The sequence below is a fragment of the Cebus imitator genome, unplaced genomic scaffold (assembly GCF_001604975.1).
Source record: "Cebus imitator isolate Cc_AM_T3 unplaced genomic scaffold, Cebus_imitator-1.0 Scaffold335, whole genome shotgun sequence".
In the NCBI taxonomy this organism is placed as follows: domain Eukaryota; kingdom Metazoa; phylum Chordata; class Mammalia; order Primates; family Cebidae; genus Cebus; species Cebus imitator.
Genome location: NW_016107650.1, coordinates 149,801 through 170,650, shown reverse-complemented (window position 1 = coordinate 170,650; position 20,850 = coordinate 149,801). Strand labels below are relative to the sequence as shown.

Here is a 20,850-nt window from a genome sequence, read left to right as displayed (position 1 = left end):
GGTCGTATTTACTCCCTGGGAAATAGCTATAAAAGCAGCCATGTTTTACATATTTTCTGATCTTGTTTGTTTTCGCGTGAGCCTAGGTTTCTTGTTTTGGTGCTTTTTTTTTGTTTGATTGCCATGTCTGGACGTGGTAAGCAGGGCGGTAAAGCTCGCGCCAAAGCGAAATCCCGCTCTTCTCGCGCTGGTCTCCAGTTCCCCGTGGGCCGCGTGCACCGCCTGCTCCGCAAGGGCAACTACGCCGAGCGGGTCGGGGCCGGCGCGCCGGTCTACCTGGCGGCAGTGCTGGAGTACCTGACCGCCGAGATCCTGGAGCTGGCGGGCAACGCGGCCCGCGACAACAAGAAGACCCGCATCATCCCGCGCCACCTGCAGCTGGCCATCCGCAACGACGAGGAGCTCAACAAGCTGCTGGGCCGGGTGACAATTGCTCAGGGCGGCGTCCTGCCCAACATCCAGGCCGTGCTGCTGCCCAAGAAGACCGAGAGCCACCACAAGGCCAAGGGAAAGTGATTTCATAGGTGTCTGAACTTCCGGAAACTATCAAACCCAAAGGCTCTTTTCAGAGCCCCCCCTACCGTTTCAAAGGAAGAGCTAACCTCACTGCTTGTAGGTACTAGGAAAAGTGCTAAGGTAAGTTAATTTTATCCTACTCCGGAGCAAAGTGTATTCCTGCTTTTAAGTTTTTTGGGAAACGCTGGTACTAAAGGTTGGCCTGTTTGTATGTAATAGTAGGTTAGCTATGTATGTAGTGTCAAGCACTGTCATATTGTAACGAAATAGCATAGTTAACGTTTTGTAAGTCGATCATAGTGCCTAACTAGTTTATACGCAGAGATGCCTTGTGGTCCAAAAACTTCTGATAACTTTAAAAAAAAATTGAAGGTAACACTAGCGTGATGGTAACCTTGTTTGGTCCTCCGACTAGTCCCCTTTCTATTTTTTAGTTTAGGCTGCAGGCAGCCTGCCTTTCGTAATTCTGTAAGATTTCTAGGTTCTGTTCCTGCCAATGTGCAGAGTATACTGTCAAAAACTTAACCAGAGAGTTGAAAGGTGTCCCTAATCTAGAACAACGTTTGACATTCAACGAAATCAAGTTAGTAATATTTTAAGAGGCTCAAGCGTCTAGATTCCCAATACGGCCAGAAAAGGGGATACAGTGAGGCCTGTGGCCTTTCAGTAAACCTTTGCTTCTGCTTACGTCTGTGACCGTAGCACTTTGGGAGGCCTAGGAGGGCGAATCGCCTGAGGTCAGGAGTTTGAGATCCACCTGGCCAACAAGGTGAAATCCCCGTAACTAAAAAGAAAAAAAATAATTACTAAAATTAGTTGGGCGTGGTAGCACGTAACTGTAGTTCCAGCTACTCAGGAGGCTGAGGCAGTAGAATCACTTGACCCTGGGAGGCGGAGGTTGCAGTGAGCCGATATCACGCTACTGCACTACAGCCTAGGCGACAGTGAGACAAAGTCTCAAAAACAAATAAAAAAGCCTCTTTCCTTCTAGGGATCTAGTGACAGTTGCCCCACCCACAGGAAATGGACTTCTGGGACCATAGACAAATTTCTAGGGAACCTATTTTCCTGGAATCTGAGTCTCGCCGAGGTTTTTTCCAGATCTCAGTTTCTGCCTTTTTTTTTTTTTGAGACGGAGTTTTGCTGTTATTGCCTAGGCTGGAGTGTAGTGGCGAGATGTCGGCTCACTGCAATGCAACCTCCGCCTCCCGGGTTCAGCGATTCTCCTCCCTCAACCTCCCGAGTACCTGTTACAGTCGTGCACCATCATCCCTGGCTAATTTTTTGTATTTAGTAGAAATGGGCTTTCACTATGTTAGCCAGGCTTCTCATAAGTTCAAGCAATTCTCCTGTCTCAACCTCCCGAGTAGCTAGGACTACAGGCGCATGCCACCACGCCTGGCCAATTTTTGTGTTTATAGTAGAGACAGGGTCTCGAACACCTGACCTCAAGTGATAGCCCGCCTCGGCCTCCCAAAGTGCTGGGATTACAGGCGTGAGCCACTGTCCCTGTCTAGTTTCTGCTGCGTTCGGAAGTAAGTGGGTAAGGAAGTCTGGGGGCGGGTAAGTCTTACTTATGCCTCAGCGCCCATCTGCTCAGACTGGCCAAACAGACTCAGTCGTTTAGTCACAGGCGTCTGGAACTCGATTGAAGCGTTTTGCATGAAATCGTTTCGAGCCTCCAAAGCTGACTGTGGCAGAAGATGATATTAATAATAATCCAAGTGGAAGCTGTTTACTGCTGACCTACTTCCCAGATACTGGCACCGATTTGGAGCCGTTCCAGGCTTTTCCGCCCTTCCCTCCCTCTACCCCTGTTTTCCCCTGCAACTACCCTCAAAGGAAAAGGTACTGTTTGGGTGAAAACAAAGTGGCATAAAAGCAAATGATCACTTTTGATGGTCACATGTTAGAATTTTCCGAGGACATTTTAAAATTAAGACGATTCTGATGGGCAGCTGGGGTAAGAATCATCAGAAATGAGGAAGGTCTGGTTTCACGGGGCTCTTGGCCAGAGTGCTGTGAGGACCGGATTCTTCCCCTAAGCATTTCCTGTGTGTCTGAGAACTTGGATCCTTAGGTTGGAATTGCTTTATATGGGCCTTGGAATCCTTTTTATTCCCAGGCCAAATTGCCTTTGATCCCACCTCCCAATAGGTGAGAAACCTTGGCCTAGGGCTTAACCTCTTCATGCCTCCATCTCTTCCTTGTATACTTTTGCTTACTTGCAATGAAAAGAGCCTGGCTCAGTAAGTGTAGATTCTGAAATCAACACAGGCTGCATAAAAGAGATGGCTTATTAGGCACTTACTGTGTGCCAGGTACATTTAACGAGCTTCCAGTGTGTTAATTCATTTAATCCAACAATTTGAGACATAGGTTTTATCCTTATTCTGAATCTTGAGATGAGCAAACTAAAACTGCTTAAAGAACTGTCTTAAGTTCCGAGGCCAGGAAAAAAATACTTACAACTGCTATTTTATAACCAATCTCCATAAGAGATTGTTGTCAGAAAACTAGAATGAGTAACCATACATAATGGGTAAACTTTGTCCACATACCAGAATGTTACCCATGGCTTCCTAATCTCTAAAGAATTTAAGAGAACGAGGAAAGATTCAAGCGACTCTACTGCCTCAGCCCCCTGAGTAGCTGGGACAGCGCCACCACGCCCTGCTAATGTTTGTATTTTTAGAAGAGACGGGCTTTCACCATGTAGGCCAGGCAGGTCTTGATCTCTTGACCTCGTGATTTACTCGTCTCCATCTCTCAAAGTACTGGGATTACAGGCATGAGCCATCACGCCGGGCCTTATTTATTTTTTCAAGATGGAGTCTTGCTCTGTCACCCAGACTGGGTGTAATTGTGTGATTTTCACTCATTGAAACCTCCTTTTTGCAGGTTCAAGCAATTCTCCTGACTCAGCCTCCCAAGTAGCTAGGACTACAGGCGCGTGCCACCATGCCTGGCTAATTTTTGTATTTATGGTAGAGAGGGTTTCTCCATGTCAGCCAGGCTGGTCTCAATCTCCTGACCTGAGATTATTTGCCTGCCTCAGCCTACTAAAGTGCTAGAATTACAGGCATGAGCCGCCCTGCCTTAGCCTGATAAATCTATTTTCAAAGGAGTAAATATGACCATTGCATCTTCAACAGAAATTGGAATATGGCACATACATTTCAACATAAAATGAATTATCAGGCATTGAATTAGTATAGTCATATTGAAGAAACTTCATTGGTTGTTATTATTATAGTTGTTTGAGTTGTAGTTAGGGTAAAGTAAGGGAGCCAACATGTCTGAGAATTTACAACTTGTACACATTGCCTACAGTTGGAATAAAGTGTGTTAAACTCCAACCTCTTTGGTATGATGTTGGGACCTAAACTTTTGCCACATCCTTCATTGTCTTAGCATACTTAGGCTGCCATAACAGAATACCAGAAAGTGGATGGTTTAAACAACAGAATTTTTTTTTCCCCCAGATCTAAGAGGCTTGGAACAGAAAAATTTTCTCATACTTTTGGAGCCTGGAAGTTTAAGATCAAGGTGCCAACATAGTTTCTGGTGAGTTCCTGTCTTACAGATGGCTACCATCTCACTATGTGTTCATGGTGTTTCTTTGGTGCCTGAGAGGAGAGTGAGGTCTAAGTTTCTCCTTATCTTTTATAAGGACACCAGCCCTACCGGGATTAGAGCCCTATCCTATGATCTTTGGTTTCGTGTACCTCCTAAAGGCCCTATCTCCAAATACAGTTACACTGGGGTTCAGGGTTGTAACATATGAATTTCAGGGGACAGTTTAGTCTATAACATTCTGTCCCTCGCCTGCCAAAATGTATGTCCTCCCATGCAAGATAAATTTATTCCATGCCAACAGCCCCCTGAAAGTCTTAACTCATTTTTGCATCAATTCTAAAGTTAAAAGTGTTACCTAAAAATCATCTAAATCAGGTTATGGGTGATAATCAATGTATGATTCATCTGGAGACATTCATTTTCCAGCTTTGAACCTGTGAAACCAGAAACATTACATGCTTCTAAGATATAGTGGTGAAACAGAAATAGGATAGACATTCCCATTTGAAATTAGAGAAATAGGAAAGAGGGAAGGCGTAATGGGTCCTAATCAAGTCCAAAACCTGCAAAGGCAAATTTGGTTAGATTTTAAGAAAACTCCTTTTTGGCTTGAATTCCTGAGTTTCAGACCCACTGGGGTTGCAGCGTCACCTCTGACTCTGTGGGTGGTCTACTCTATCTGCCCTGCCTGACGTCTCATTCTTTCAGTTTGGTGGGGTCCCACCCAGGCAGCTATCTGTGAGGGACTCTCACACAGTTCTACAGGGCATCCTGTGAAACTTAGCTGGAGTCAGCCTTAACTACCTGTTTCTACCCCCACCCTACCCTATCTGTACTCTGAGTCTGAGTTGAAAGTGGCAGCCCTGGTGGCTCATGCCTGTAATCCCAGCTCTTAGGGAGGCAGAGTCCAGTGGATCACTGAAGGTCAGGAGTTCTAGACTAGCCTGGTCAACATGGTGAAACCCCAACTCTACAAAAAATACAAAAATTACCTGAGCATGATGCCAGGTGCCTGTAATCCCCACTAGTCAGAAGGTTGAGGCAGGAGAATCACTTGAACCTGGGAGACAGACGTTGCAGTAAGCTGATATTGTGCCACTGCCCTACCGCCTGGGTGACGGCATGAGACTCCCTGGGCAACATGTCAAAACCCCCATTAAACAACAACAAAAATATTAGCCAAGGTATGGTGGTGCATAACTGTAGTACCAACTACTTGGGAGGATTGCTCGAGCCCAAGAGGCAGAGGTTGCAGTGAACTGAGAATGTGCCACCGTACTCTAGCCTAGATGACAGAGCAAGACCCTGTCTCAAAAAAAAATAATAATAATTGTTCAACCATACATCTTTAAGGAAAGCTTTCTCAATTTTTACAATATGGATAGATTGAGAAATCTATTCCAAATCTCCAATTTCTGATTGTGTTTTGCTTAAAAATTGCTTCTTCATTTAGTCTCTTTCCTCTTACATTTTACTATAAGCAATTAGGGGGACCTAAACCATACCTTCAATACTTGGCTTACACATCTCTTCTGCTAAATATTCAGTTTTATTGCTTATAATTTCTACTATCCAGTAAACACTAGAATGTAAATTCAGCCAAGTTCTTGACACATTCTAACAAGGACAGCAATTTCTGCAGTGTCCAAAAACCTGTCCCTCATTTTGATGTAAGGCCTCACTAGAGTTGTTTAATGTTCATATTTTAACCAACATTCTATTCATGATCATTATGAATCTAAGTTTCTAAGAAAATGGAAGCTTTCTCTCCAGCTTGCTTCCTTTCTGAGCCTTTGCCGGAATTGACTTTAACGTCTATGTCTATCAATAATCCTTTCACAACTGGCTTTTTCTATCATGAACCTTAAACTCTTCCAGCCTTTACCAAACATCACCAATTTCCTAAGCCACTTCCCCATTTTTAGGTATTTGCTGTTGCAGCATCCCACTCCTTGGTACTAAAATCTGTGTTAGACAGCTTGGGTTGCCATAACAAAATACCACAGATTGGTGGCTTAAACTAGAGACATTTATTTTCTAACAATTCTGCAGGCTGGAAGTCTGAGATCCAACGTGCTGATATGTTCAGTTTCTGGTGAGGACGTCTTTCTGGCTTATAGATTATTTCATAGACACTGACAGATAACCATATCCATTTTTTGTTGTGTTTGCTAATAATCAGAGCTAAAAGTGTAGGGCTCTAAATTTACACTACAACAAATTGTCCTGTCATTAAGCATTCACCTCAAAATGACCAGACTGAGCTGTGCTTTAAATTTTAGAAATCTGGAGCTTGGTTCTGATCCCTAGTCTGTTCTGTCTCATTAATGGCTTTTTCAATAACTACAATTCCAAAGACTGACTATATGCAGGAAACTTCCAATTTTACATCTCTAACCTGTCCCTTTCTGAAATGCAAATGTGTGTACTTCCATTTTTGCTTGACATCTCCATTTAGAACTCTAATAGGCCTTTCACCCTGAATACTTTGAAGACATAAGAATAAACATTGTCCTCCTTAAGCCTGTTATCCTTTCCAGTTCGTCCGAATTCCATAACTGACACTACCATTTACTCAAATCAACATTCTAAAAGTGGCACTTGCTGCATTTCCTTCATCTCTACAAACCCGAAGTATCTGTGAGTCAGGTCACTTGCATGTTTAATACATGCAATTAAATTATTTCTCCATACTTCTTACCAAGACCTGAGGGTCCACTCAGTGACCACCTCTGACCTCTGTTCATCTCTTCTGCTGTTCTCATTTGCTGTTCCAGCCACAATGGTTTCTTCTCACCAAGGACAGGCATTTCACAGATTGAGCTGATTCAAGACGTTTACCTTCTTGGGCTCAATCTCTGAAATGCCTGTTCTTTGATGTTTCTTCTGGTGAGCTCCTTTTCACTCTCAGGTCTCAGCTCTTTTTCAGAAAAAAAGTAGACCACCAAAATAGATTAAAAATCTGAGAATATGAGGCCGAGGCGGGTGGATCACGAGGTCAAGAGATCGAGACCATCCGGGTCAACATGGTGAAACCCTGTCTCTACTAAAAATACAAAAATTCAGCTGGGCATGGTGGCATGTGCCTGTAATCCCAGCTACTCAGGAGGCTGAGGCAGGAGAATTGTCTGAACCCAGGAGGCGGAGGTTGCGGTGAGCCGAGATGGCGCCATTGCACTCCAGCCTGGGTAACAAGAGCGAAACTCTGTCTCAAAAAAAAAAAAAATCTGAGATTATGAAATAACAAATATCAGATGACATTTTAGGAGACCCTTTGTATACCTAATGTGTGTGTGTGTGTGTGTGTGTGTATGTGTGTATGTGTGTATTTGAGAATGAGGGTGGGAGGGTGCTATTACTCAGCGAGAAGGACCTACTGAAATGGATTAAAAATCTGAGAATATGAAATAACAAATGTCAGATGACATTTTAGGAGAACCTTTGTATACCTAATTGTGTGGGGGGGGAGCAGGGGGAGGGTGTCATTATTAAGTGAGAAGGAAACACAAAAGCCATATAGGAAAAGACACAGACTATGTAGGCGAAAAAGTAGCTTAAGGCAAAATATATATAAAGATAGTTGTAAAAGGAGCAATAAATTTGGATAAAGGATTTCAAAAACATATAGGGTTAATAACCGCAATTCACAAAGAAGAACTGCAAGATGTTAGTAAAAAGGCAAACAACATAATATAAAAAATGATTAAACGGTATTTTATATCATGTATTAAATGGCCATTACAAATGAAAAACAAGAAGCAAAACCTTCCCAGTAGTTCAAAATTATGCATATTAATACAACAAAGGAATACTATTTCTTACCCATGAACAGACAACCACTAAAGCTAATACTCAGGACTGCCAAGTATGAGGAAGAATTGCCATTGTCATATAATTTTTGAGAACTTTTCCTGGAAATATTTAGTAAATTTCATTAACAGACACTTGGAAAGAGAGAATGTCAACAATCTAGAATAAAGGCCCCACTAGGTAAGGTTATGTGTAAGGACAGTCATGAGAGACCACGCATGGTGGATCATGCCTGTAATCCTAGCATTTTGGGAGGCTGAGGCTGGAGAATCGCTTGAGCTCAGGAGGCAGAGGTTGCAGTCAGCCAAGATGACGTTACTGCACTCCAGTCTGGGTGACAGAGCGAGACTCTGTCTCAAAACAAAACAAATCAAAACTAATGAGGGAAAAACAAACCTAATCACACATGTAAAACATATATATAAGAATACCGTTGACAAAGTGAGACATCCATTTACTCTATGGCATGTTACGCAGCTACACAAAACAATAATCAAGTGAAATAGACTCGCACACAACTGATGAGAGTAAATAGAGAACTGTATGCCAGAAAACGTGTGACATTAATTATCTAAGAAAGCTGAAACTAAGTTGGTGCAAAAGTAATTGTGGCTCTTACAATTACTTTGCAGCAAAAACTGCAATTACTTTTGCACCAACCTAATAGAATGGGATGAGGAGAGGTTAACCTTTATGAACACTTCTGTGTGGACTGTTCAAATAACCAAGTAAGTTTTTTTGTTGTTGTTTTTTGAGATGGAGTTTCACTCTTGTTGCCGAGGCTGGAGTGTAATGGCGCGACCTTTTCTCACTGCAGCCTCTGCCTCCTGGGTTCAAGCAATTCTCCTGCCTCAGCCTCCTAAGTAGCTGGGATTACAGGCATGCACCACCACACCCAGCTAATTTTATATTTTTGGTAGCGATGGGGTTTCTTCATGTTGGTCAGGCTAGTCTTGAACTTCCAACCTCAGGTGATCCTACTGCCTTGGCCTCCCAAAGTGCTAGGATTACAAGCGTGAGCCACCACGCATGGCCAAGTATTTATTAATTTTTTTGACTTAAAGTATAAAGAGAGATGCAAGAAAGTAAGCTTTCTCCTTTTCCCCCTTCAAATTATGTTCCATTACTCATCCTGTTTAGATTCTTTACAATGCAGTTTGAAGTTTTATCAGATTTTTGTTGTTTGCCTTTTTCCATTAAACTCTGCTCTGTAACTAGGAATTCGGTCTGTCTATTCATTCACTGTTGTGTCCCAGCATCTACTAGAGGGCCTGATATTTAGTGGAAACACAAATATCTGGTTAAAAAAAAAAAAAAAAACAAAAAAAAACCAGAATAGATATTTTCTAGCCCAGAAAGCTGTTTCACTGCCCAGAGTTTGGTTATCTAAATTTCTATATAAAAATGTATATCTACAAATCATTGTTAATACGTTACCTACTCACCTTACCCGGCTACCAGGAACAGAGTAAGGTTTAGAATTATGCCCCATTTGTTTTCGACACCCTTACCATTTTCCCAGTTTCTGCACTAACCTCTCCAGACTTCATGTATATTGATAAGTCTAAGTTACCTAGATTGTTAATTCTTTTAAGGGCCTGTTCTCTACTAGATGGAATTATGCAGCAAATAATTCACTTTAATATGCTCTGGGTCCAGGGTTAATAGAGGTTTGCTTAAAATCATGGAAAGAAAATGGTCACACAGCTCGAGTGATCAAATCTGTGCTGTTTCATCCACTTAATGTTTATTTTGTGATAATGGAACCTCCCAGCTTTTATGTTTTCTTTCTTTCTTTTTTTGAGACAGATTCTCGCTCTGTTGCCCAGGCTGGAGTGCAGTGGCACAAATTCAGCTAACTGCAAACTTCACCTCCCAGGTTTAAGCGATTCTCCTGCCTCAGCCTCCCAAGTAGCTAGGATTACAGGTACGTGCTGCCATGCCTGGCTAGTTTTTGTGTTTTTACACATGGTGTTTCCAACGTTGGCCAGGCTGTTCTCTAAATTTGGGCCTAAAGTGATCCTCCTGCCTTGGCCTCCCAAACTGCTGAGATCACAGTACTGAGCCACTGCACTTGGCCCCAGCTTTTATGTTCTAATGCTGAGATTATTGAGTTAACACTCTTATCTAGTAGGATAAGTTTGTTGAAGAATTCTACCTAACCGTATTCCCTGTGCTTTTCACATGTATGTCTACCCTGAGCCTTCACATCCTTTCCATAGATCTTCAGTAAATACAGGGGGAAAAAAAACCGGAATGATTATGTTGACAGCAAAACATGTTTGTGCAGAAATGGACTACTCACTGTCTAAGCTTCAGAGACTTAGGGGAGTGTATTCCTGAGTTATCTGTCATTTTAGCCATCACTAGATCTTAAATCCCAGTTGCTACACTGAAGGGCATTATTCTTTTTAGAGTTGTGCTTTGCAATACAGTAGCCATTAGCCACATGTGACATTTTAAATTTAAATAATTAAATCAAAAATTCAGTTTCTCAGTCTCACCACACTTAAAGTGGCTTACGTCTACTGTATTGGATACGCAGATATAGAATATGTCTATCATCACAGAAAATTCTAATGAATAGCACTGGGGTTGGTACTTCTAGTGCCTCTGGGCTAATGTGTTCAAGTGCACATAACTAGCTTCCTCCAGGTGGAATCAGAGTATAACTTTGCCATATAAAATACAAGACACCCAAATATATTTGAATTTCAAACAAGCAATAAATAATTGTTGAAGTATGCCCATCGTTACATCACCCCAGATACTACATGAGACATCCCATACTTAAAAATAACAACAACAAAAAAACTGCTGTTTATCTGAAACTCAGATTTAACTGGACATTCAGCATTTTTAATGTGCCAACCCTATTTGAAGAGCAAAATTGGACTGTCGAGCCTAGAGGACAGGACACCACAGGGAATTTGAGAAACTGAGAAGGGTTGGTACCTGTAAAGAAGCTAACTCATTATGAAGAAAAGGATCTGTAAGGTTTTCTGTATGTGTAAGGAAGGCCAGGAAGGAGGTTTTCAGATATATTCACTTTTTCTTCTCTCTTAGGTTGAAAAAACTCATTTTAGAGAGATGCCAGGATCCTGAGTGCCTGCCAAACCTACCAATTCTAAGGAATAAGTGGATGGATGGCATTAATGTTCCTGCATCATTGATTGATTCTGCATCTGCAAATTTTTATATTAAAAACATTGTACATCATGTGTGGGGGGGGGATAACGAGGGTAAAATGGAGAGAAAGAATATTATCGAGGGAAAGTTCTTTTGAGTACAAAATGTGTTTAATTTTTAAAGTATTACATCCACAGGATTCAAACGATTTGAAATAAAAAGATATATAGAGAGAATCCACGCCTCAACTTATCCCAGGGGATTACTTTCTTTTTCTTGTGTATCTACCCAGTATTCACTCCTGCTGATGTCAGTCAATAATGAACGATAGGTTATGAGAACATGCAGAGCTTCCATGTATTGCATCATGCAAATGCATTATATTTTATGTAACCTGTCCCCTGTTGGTAGGCACTTGATTTGTTTTAGTATTTTGCTGTCTAACATTTCTGGGATTATTAACCCTGATTTACTGCAAAATTGAAATTGCTGTGCTATTCTGCTGGAATGGTGGTAACTGAACTGAAAATTCCAGTTACTCTTGGGTTAGGCTCAAGGTTCTTCTAAAAACTATGTGAGCCGGACATTGTGGCTTACTTATTTCTGTAATCCCAGCACTTTGGTAGGCCAAGGTGGGCTGCTCACTTGAGGTCAGGAGTTGGAGACTATCCTGACAAACATGGTGAAACCCCTATCTCTACTAAAAATACAAAAAATTAGCCAGGCGTGGTGGCATGTGCCTGTACTCCCAGCTACTTGGGAGGCTGAGGCAGGAGAACTGCTTGAACTTGGGATGGGGAGGTTGCAGTTAGCCAAGTTCACTGTGCTCCAGCCTGGATGAGACTCTGTCTCAAAAAAAAAAAAACTATGACCATCATTTAGTTATTTTGAACCTCAGTTTCTTCATCTCTAAAATAAAGATCATGTGTATGAATTGTTTGGTGCTCTAAAGATCATTTTGAAATTACATTTAATTTTAATTGTACTGTGAAATATCTTAATTTTGAAATAATTTTATTTGTAATGTACACAATCTTAATGTATAATATATACAATACATTGTAATGGAAGCAGATTTCACAAATTCCACTCTGGCATATGGAAATAAAAGGTGTAATGCAAAGGGAGAGGAAGGCATGTATCATTAATTTTCTGCCTAGGACACCTCCCTGGTTAAATTGCCATTTCCTGCCTGCCTTGCACAGGAATTAGGAAACATCCTCCTGACCTGCCTGCCCTCTTTTGCCTTCTTTTTCATCTGCATTCAAGGTCTGGTTTTAACACTGTCTCTGTTACTCTTAAAAATCTGTGTGTACTGGTAGCTGGGGACCTGTGTGGTCCACTGCTGTATTCCCAGCTCCCAGCATGGTTCTGAATGCTGGGAGCCCATGCTGAGAGCTGGAAATACAACAGTGGATGCCTTATTGGCAAATAGTCACTCAATAAATGGCTCATGAATTCATGAGGCTCACTCTGGTTAGAAATTTCACTTCTGGGCCGGGCGCGGTGGCTCACGCCTGTAATCCCAGCACTTTGGGACGCCGAGGCGGGTGGATCACGAGGTCAAGAGATCGAGACCATCCTGGTCAACACGGTGAAACCCCGTCTCTACTAAAAATACAAAAAATTAGCTGGGCATGGTGGCGCGTGCCTGTAATCCCAGCTACTCAGAAGGCTGAGACAGGAGAATTGCCTGAACCCAGGAGGCGGAGGTTGTGGTGAGTCGAGATTGCGCCATTGCACTCCAGCCTGGGTAACAAGAGCGAAACTCCGACTCAAAGAAAAAAAAAAGAAATTTCAATTCTGGCCCTGAATTTTCAGGAGCTGGTGAGACAGCCACTTTTATCTCATAGGCTGAGTTGGAAGAAGGGACACCCAATTTATTCTTAAGAAATACCTTGCCAGGTACTGTGGCTCAGGCCAGTAATCGAGCATTTGGGGAAGCTGAGGCAGGCAGATATCTTGACCCCAGGAGTTTGAGACCAGCCTGGACAACATGGCAAAACCCCATCTCTGCAAAATATGTAAAATTTAGCTCAGTGTGATGGGGCTGCACTCTGGTCTCAGCTACTCGGGGTTGAGGTGGGAGGATCGCTTGAGCCCTGCAAGTCAAGGCTGCAGTGAGCCATGATTGTAGCACTGCATTCCAGTTCTGGGCAATAGAACAAGACATTGTCTCAAAAAGCAAAAAAGGCCTACATAATAAACTTACAAAAAGTGGATTTTGTGTGTGTGTACACAAACACAACCCTGCACACACATGCACTCAGGTGTTCTGGAAAAACACAGGAATCTAGAGCCAAAAGACGAGCTTTTTGTTCCAGCCCTGCCACTCACCAAGTGTCTGATGGGATTAGTTACCTGCCATGTCAGAATTTTTCTTGTGTAAAATAAGATAATAGTTGTGAAAAACTATCAAATGAGATGGCACATGAGAAAACACTTTGTTCCTTGTGAAACCTGACATAAATGTGTGCAAGTTTATATAAAGACTATCATCTGTCTATCATTTTCAAATATGGAAAAAGTGAACGCAGGAGAGGATGTTGGGATTTCTGGCAGAGATTTGCTAGCTTCCACCTGCAGAGATGGAAGTAATAGGGATTCTTAGGCCTTAGTACTAACTGCTTCTGGTTGCAGTTTGCCCCCATGGCTAAATGAAGCTTTTAGAAGAACCAGCCTGACACATGGAATGTGGAATGGTGGTGGAACGTAACCGCACACCTCCCACCAAGTAAACTCCTGGTTCAGAAGCAGCAGCCCCAGTTGAGGGCATGCATATTTGTAACTCAGCTGAGCCACCTTTCCAGAAGCAGAGGCTTTCCAAACAGGATGCCCCCCACTCTGCCCATTCTGCTTTTGGTTCAACTTGACTTCCTACCTTCAGTGAGAACATGGAGAATTCATCCTGACTGGGTCCCTGAGCAATGTTGGCATAGGAAAGAAAAATGAGGAAGGCCCTAGGTAGACTGGCCCTGTAGGAGGAAAGAATCAATGAAAGAGCACAGAAAGAAACTTGCATTTCCTTTATGACAGTTCCTTCAAATTGAGGATGAAGAGGCTGAGGTTCTGAATTGGTTGGCACAGAAACAAGTCAGTGGCTTTTCCACATCCACACATGGAGTTATATTTCTGCCCTTTCGTTGTCATTTTCTCTGATCTCCAATTAAAGATCTAAGTGGCATTTTGAAGCTTTCCTTCCTTTCTACTCTGGCCAGTGTACCATTGGTAGTCTGAAATTGGCCATAATGGCAGTATTTCTACCATGGGAACTAGCATATGGCATATCAGGGCTTTTTGTTTTGTTCTTCGATAGCCAGTAAACATATCAGCACAACACTGCCTTAAATATTCTCTGCTTCTTCCTGGTAAGGATAACCTCATCTCTGTCTCCCCACTCCCCAACTCCGTCCGGCACAGGCACATGGTGTCACTCTATTGTGCTGTTTTCCTACCGAGAAGGGGCCGTCTCAAGTGATCCCTGTGCTTCTGGTCTGGTTAAGTTCCATACTCTTTCCTAGGAGCTGTACTCACTGCATATATATCTATATTGTTTCCCACCTCAGCTGTTTTCATTTCTGCTCTCCCAGTTTTATGACAAAGCCTAGAACACTCTTTTTGCAGAGACTCACCTGTTTGAATTTCACCTTCACAGTAAGGCCCATGGATGACTATTTTCACACTGTCAGAGGGGCAGGGAGGCCTTCTGAGAAAGTGGTCTCGTGGATGGTGATGCTGGGAGTGTGAACTGTCAGCAACAGCATAGCTAGGAATGTAGTGAGCAAAGGCACCGTAAAGACGCAAGCAGAGCTCTTCAACCAATGACCCCAGGGACTTTCTCTGGGTTGCCTGGCAATGAACTGGGAACAATGGATGCTTCTTTCCCTGTGGGAGGATCAGCCAATGTTCCCAGGTGCTGGAAGTCTGGCTTTCTCAGCTGACACCCACACAGAAAATGTTTATTCTCTTTATCAAGTCCGCTTTCATGCTTTCACTATGAAAAGGAGCAGCCCAGGCTGCGTGTGGGTCCCTTTCTGGAGCACAGCCCCTCTGTGCTTCAGGCTGCCCACTTCCTGGGCTCACGGCTCCGTAGGCTGCAGAACAGGCACTGTGTATCTGCAGCCCTCTGCCCACTGCTTCCAGGTGGCACAGGCGACGCTGTGCCTGCTGACAACACAGGCAGAAGCCAAGAGTGGAATGAAATTCAGAGGAAGGTGGTGGACAGTGGAAATGAGTGGATATAAGCTTTCATAAAGGGGCTAAGATTTAACTATGAAACCATTATTCCAATCACCTTGTATCTCATCTTCTCAAATTCTGTTAATGAAAGTCACAAACCAATAGCTCTCTTTGTGATTTTCCATTTATGCCCCCTTTCTGTGGTCCATTGTTTGCCCACTATCTCTTTTTCCTCTCCGTTTAACATTAGCTATTTTTAAAGGAGCACTTTAGAACAGTTTCCTTCCTATTTTGCGCTGCGTAGTGTTGAAATATGTGGAGGCCCTACTGGCACATGCCACAGATGCCACAGTGGCACTCAGTCATGCAGGACCTAAGAGTTCAGCTTCTGGTTTCTGGTAGGCCCACATTTGTGTCATGCTACAGAACTTGTGGATCAGTCCTCCGCCTTTGTGATTAGAAACCAGACTGCGCAGGTCTAACTTTTAGATCAGAAGCTGTGCCTCAAGATGAGATCGCTATTCCTTGTTGCCCAAATTTATTATGGTTTACTATGCTATCCAAACTAATAGATCCATTTGTAAGCTCCTTCACATGATTTAATTCTTTCCAGGGCTGTTAGACCAAAGGCCTCAGACCCCTATGTGGGCCTCTCCACAGGACAGTGCACCACATGGCTGACTTTCTTCCAAAAGAATGAGCAAGTGAGAGGGCACAAGAAAGAAGCCATAACCTTGTGTAACTGAATCTCAAAGATAACACACCATCATTTTTGACATATTCGATTGGTTAGCAGCAAGTTCCTAGGCACAGCACACAGGAAAGGAGATAATGCCAGAGGATGAACCCTCAGAGGCAGGGATCATCCTAGAGAGTATCTGCTACACTGGGTAAATCACAACCTGTTCAAAACAAGGCAAAATGTCTTCTTAATATGACATCCTTAAAAATGGAAGTGCACCTCTGTGTTTTCTAGGGCACTTTGCTAAGTGCAAGTACAGGGTCACATGCTTAGACATCTAAAATTGTAGAAATATTTGTGTTTGAGTTTCTGATTGTTCTATCACTTGCCCATTTACTCTCTGATGCTGCTGTTCCTCAATGGAAACTACATTTCCCAGGTTTCCTTGCTCTTTAGTTTCCAGTAGAATTGGCCAATGAGTGGCACTGATGGAAGATGATGGTGGAGCCAGAGTATGTCTCTTTTTCTTTGTTTCCTGAGGCTTCTCCAGCTTCCTTGGTACTTTGACTCCAGTCCTACCACAGAGCCTTTCTCCTGTTGGTCTCAGTTCCTGCCTTACCAGACTGTGCTCTAACCGCTTGACTCCAGCATCACCTCTTCCCTTTGTTCCTAGAGGACCGAGGTGGCAACTTTCTGCTGCAGCTTATCTGTGGGTTGCCCTCACCCCCTCTCTTGGGTCTCTCCACTTTTTCATCACCTGTTTATCAAATTACATCTATTTAATTTCTTCTATATGAAATCTCTAGAATGGACTGTACTTATTCCCTGACAAACAGTAGGATTGAATGAGCATTGCCCTTTCCTGAGCAACTCATGTGCAGAGAGCACAGTTTGGAGTTTTTGCCAGTCCTAAATATCTGACCTGGTCCTCATGCTGCTGGAAATCTAGAGGATGGTCACTTCTTCGGGATGTACCTTCACCACTCTGGGCTCAAGATTCTTGTTTTGTTAAGTGGGAGGATTTGTGATAAATGTGGTCCCTTAATCTCTGAATATTGGGAACTCTAGAATTTTTCCATAAGGAATATTTAGGAACGGCATTCTGATTGGGAAGTGGTAGAAGCATTTTATGAGACTAAAGTGGGAAGAAGGGAAAGAAACAGGTAACATAAAACCCTGAATTGTCCGTATTCCTGAAGGTGAGCGTGACTGGTAGAAACTATGAGGAAAGCTGACATGATAAAATAAGTGCATTATCTTACAAATCACTTCGTGTTTTTCAGTCCACTCCCTGCTTTCTGCCTCACCTCCAAATCAAGGAAGAGTGCTTAGGAATAAAGTTCTAGCCTGGGCAACATGGCAAAATGCTGCCTCTTCAAAAAATAAAAAAATTAGCCGGACATGTTGGCGTTCACCTGTGGTCACAGCTTCTCTGAAGGCTAAGGTGGGAGGATTACTTGAGCCCTAGGGGCAGAGGCTGCAATGAGCAGAGATTGTGCCACTGCAATCCAGTCTGGGCAACAGGAGTGAGACTCTGTCCCGGAGGGAAAAAAAAAGAATAAATGTAACAATTAGGAAAATAAAATGTTTTGGTACTTGGGATAACAATAAATTACAAAGTAGAATTCGTTACTAGAAAAATCTCAGGAAGAGAGGCAGCTATCTTAGCTGTAAGAATATGGACAATTAACATCTCTGGGTATGATTTTATCTGTAGAGTACATACTTTGAGCTAGGTACTATTCACTGAATTGTTCACTGTATCTTTTCCACAGAGCAGAATGCAGCACACAAGTGTCCCTGGGATAGAAAACCCGACTGATCAGAGACCACTGCTTGATGAAAATGTCTTTGATTACAACTCTATGCTCAGAGATTATCTTCTAATTTGTATCTTTGTCTCCACACCAGAAAGTAATGCAATAAAAACCTCTCTGATACTTATTTTTAATATAAAATGTCTTTTTAACTATAATTTGATAAAGTAATGGTATGGTTTATAAACCTCTCTCATGTGAATTTAGGTTTGAATAATCAAAGTAATAGATATTCTTACCATGTGCCAGACATTGTTATAAGCACTTCAAAAATATTATCTAATCCTAGCAACAATCCTACTAAAGTAGATAATAGTTGCCATCGTGAAGTTTTTTGTCAAATTACATAACTCCTCAAATCTTGGTGGATAATAACAAGAAGGGTTATTTCGGGCTCAAATTCTATTTCTGTTTGGATCAGCAATGGCTCTGAAACATATCTTCTTCATAGCGAGATCCAGGCTGAGAGAAATTGACATAAAGGGATCTCATTATGTTCAAAGATTCTGCAGGAAAGTGGACACATTCTATTTCTACTCATATTTTATTGAGTAGAAGCAAAGCAGCTCACATGTAAAGACTGATATGCAGGTAGTAGGAAAGAGTGCTCCTGATATGGAGAGGAATATTATAAACCCATGTCAATGGGCAAGAATATATAATACTGCCAAAAAGGGAGGCAAAAACATGGGAGCAATAGTACAATTTACTGCAATATTCCTGTCCAAATTTTAGGCTTGAGAAAATTGAGAAATAGAGTGTAGTAAGTTTCTAAAGTCACCTAGTAAATGATGGAGAATTGAGATTGGAACGGAGTAGTACATCTCCAGAACTCTGATACCCAGACTCCAAGATGTCTCAAAAAATTCTCATCTGGTATTCCCAGGCTTGTGTATCTTCCTCCCAAATTGGATAGCTCTGACCTATGAAACTAACAAATATTGTGACTCCCAAAGTTAAGTCATAAATGGTATTCTGACTTCTGTTTCACTCTCTCTTAAATCACTCTGGGGAAAGCCAGCTGCCAGATACTGAGCCCTCGTGTAGCCCTACAAAGGGTGTCATGTGCCAAGGAACGGAAGTCTTCTGTTGATAGCCAAAACCAGCTTGCTAGCCAGGTGAGCCATCTGGGAATCTTCCAGCCCCATTCTTCAGTGTAAGTCTACAGATGACTAAAGTCCCAGCAAATATCTTGACTCCAACCTCCTGAGAGAGCCCATGTTGAAACTACTGTTCCCTCATCCTCAAATTCCTGAATCATGGAAGGTGTGTGACATAATGAATATTTACTATTATTTTAAACCACTAAATTTTGGGACAATTTATTATGTAGCAATAGAGTCTACACAAAAATCGATCTGTTAAAACATTATGCAAAGCTGCCACTGCATATAAATTAGTGATTATGTGTAAATCGAAAACCCTTACATTTATAAACAAATTCATATAATATAAGGGGAATGGAGAGGGAAAAGCAAAGAGATATTAAGGAAACAATAAGTATCACAGATAAAGAGAGAAACTGAAAAACTGAAGATACACAAAAAGGCCAAATGCAATGTATTCATTAAACCACCTCTTCCAAAGACAGTGGCCAGAAGTTTGAATAAACAGATGCTGAAAAGATTGTTTTAAAAAATGATTATAGGTTCAATGTTAAACGGAGTAGAAAAGTTGTTTACATCGCCGAACCTAATGTAGCCTATAGTAAACTTTATGAATATGTTGCAATAGTCTAATTGTCATAAATTAAACAGGTATATTATACTTAAAACATGTTCCTCTGTTACTAATTCTATGCACATCTGCCTCCTAAGGCCAAGGAAACTGAGAGGCATAAGAAGGAAGATGACAAATCGTTTCTCAGAAAGAAACATTTAATACGGACTTATAAAGAGAAGCCACGTCTCCTGACAAGTTGGTGAATCTGCCCATTCACCCTTACCCCATCCCAGCCCCCAGGACTGAAAGACCATAGAGAATTTGCCTAAGGGCAGGATTATAGTAAGTATGTATTTACAATAATAAGATTGTTTTGACCTTAAAGGCAGGATTTATGCCTGCCACCATCACCAGCTGATTTTTGTGTTTTTAGTAAAGACAGGGTTTCACCATGTTGGCCAGGCTGGTCTCAAACTCCTGACCTCAGGTAATGTGCCTGCCATAGCCTCTCAAAGTGCTGGGATTACAGGCGAGGCACTGCACCAGCCCAGCCAGTATCCAGTTAATTTTGTTTTCCAACATTACTTAACATTTATCTTCTTCCCTCCCTTAAGTGTTACTATGTTATTATTTTTTTTCCACCACTATGGAGAATCTATATCACATTTTGGTATTTTGTATTTTTTCTTTTTACCACGTATGAAAAGCATTCTAACATTGTGAAATACTAAGAGAATTTTGTTTTTTTGCAAAAAGTTGCAAAAAAAAAATTGCAAAAATAGTATGTAATGTTTCTTATTGTCAACAACTGTTTTCCTCTAATGTTAATGTTTTACCTAGCCATATATAATGATTGGAAATAGGAAAGAGACATTGGTAAAATACTAACTAAACATCAGACCTATTCAAATATCACACATTTTCCCACAAATTTTTTTTTTTCTGTCTCAGGATCCTATTCTGCATCTCACACTGAATTTAGTCACTACTTGTTTCTTAGTCTCTTTAAGTCTGTATTAGTTCTGCAATCTGTTCTTATATTTATGATGTTCACACTTTTGAAGAGTGCTGATCAGTTATTTTGAAGAATATCCCTTGACGAATTTCTTTTTGTTTCGGTGGAGTGAATTATGTGTTTTTCACAGGAAATACTTCCAAAACGATAAAATGTCCTTCTCAATGCAATGAGTTCATAATACACATATGTCTCTTTACTTTGTGATGTTTACCTTTGTTAGTTAAGGTGGCGATTGCCAGGATTCTTCATTGTAAAGTTCATTGTATTATGTATATATTCTTTTGTACTTTGCCTTATCACTTAAATGTATATCCTGGAATTCACTGTATACTACTTTATGGAAATCAAAGTCATTTTTGTAGCTGCATATTACTGTACTGTGTAAATATGTCCTACTTTTATCCAACAGTTCTCTTATGTAGGAACATTAAAGTTGTTTGAAATATTTTACAATTCCA

General features: G+C 41.6%; 1 protein-coding gene across 9 annotated transcripts; it reads left to right on the top strand.

The window, feature by feature from the left end:
* Window positions 1–38: 38 nt before the first annotated feature.
* Window positions 39–20,850, top strand: LOC108287022 (histone H2A type 1-C). 9 transcript variants are annotated; one of them, XM_037730189.1, is made up of 5 exons: window positions 39–636; window positions 4,002–4,083; window positions 17,671–17,809; window positions 18,734–18,830; window positions 19,530–20,850. In XM_037730189.1, the coding sequence occupies exon 1, from the start codon at window positions 124–126 to the stop codon at window positions 514–516; it is 393 nt and encodes a 130-aa protein (XP_037586117.1). In that variant the 5' UTR covers window positions 39–123; the 3' UTR covers window positions 517–636; window positions 4,002–4,083; window positions 17,671–17,809; window positions 18,734–18,830; window positions 19,530–20,850. The 9 variants fall into 9 exon arrangements, with proteins under 9 accessions (XP_037586117.1, XP_037586116.1, XP_037586114.1 ...); XM_037730188.1 differs by having other exon boundaries at window positions 18,730–18,830; XM_037730186.1 differs by having other exon boundaries at window positions 18,734–20,850.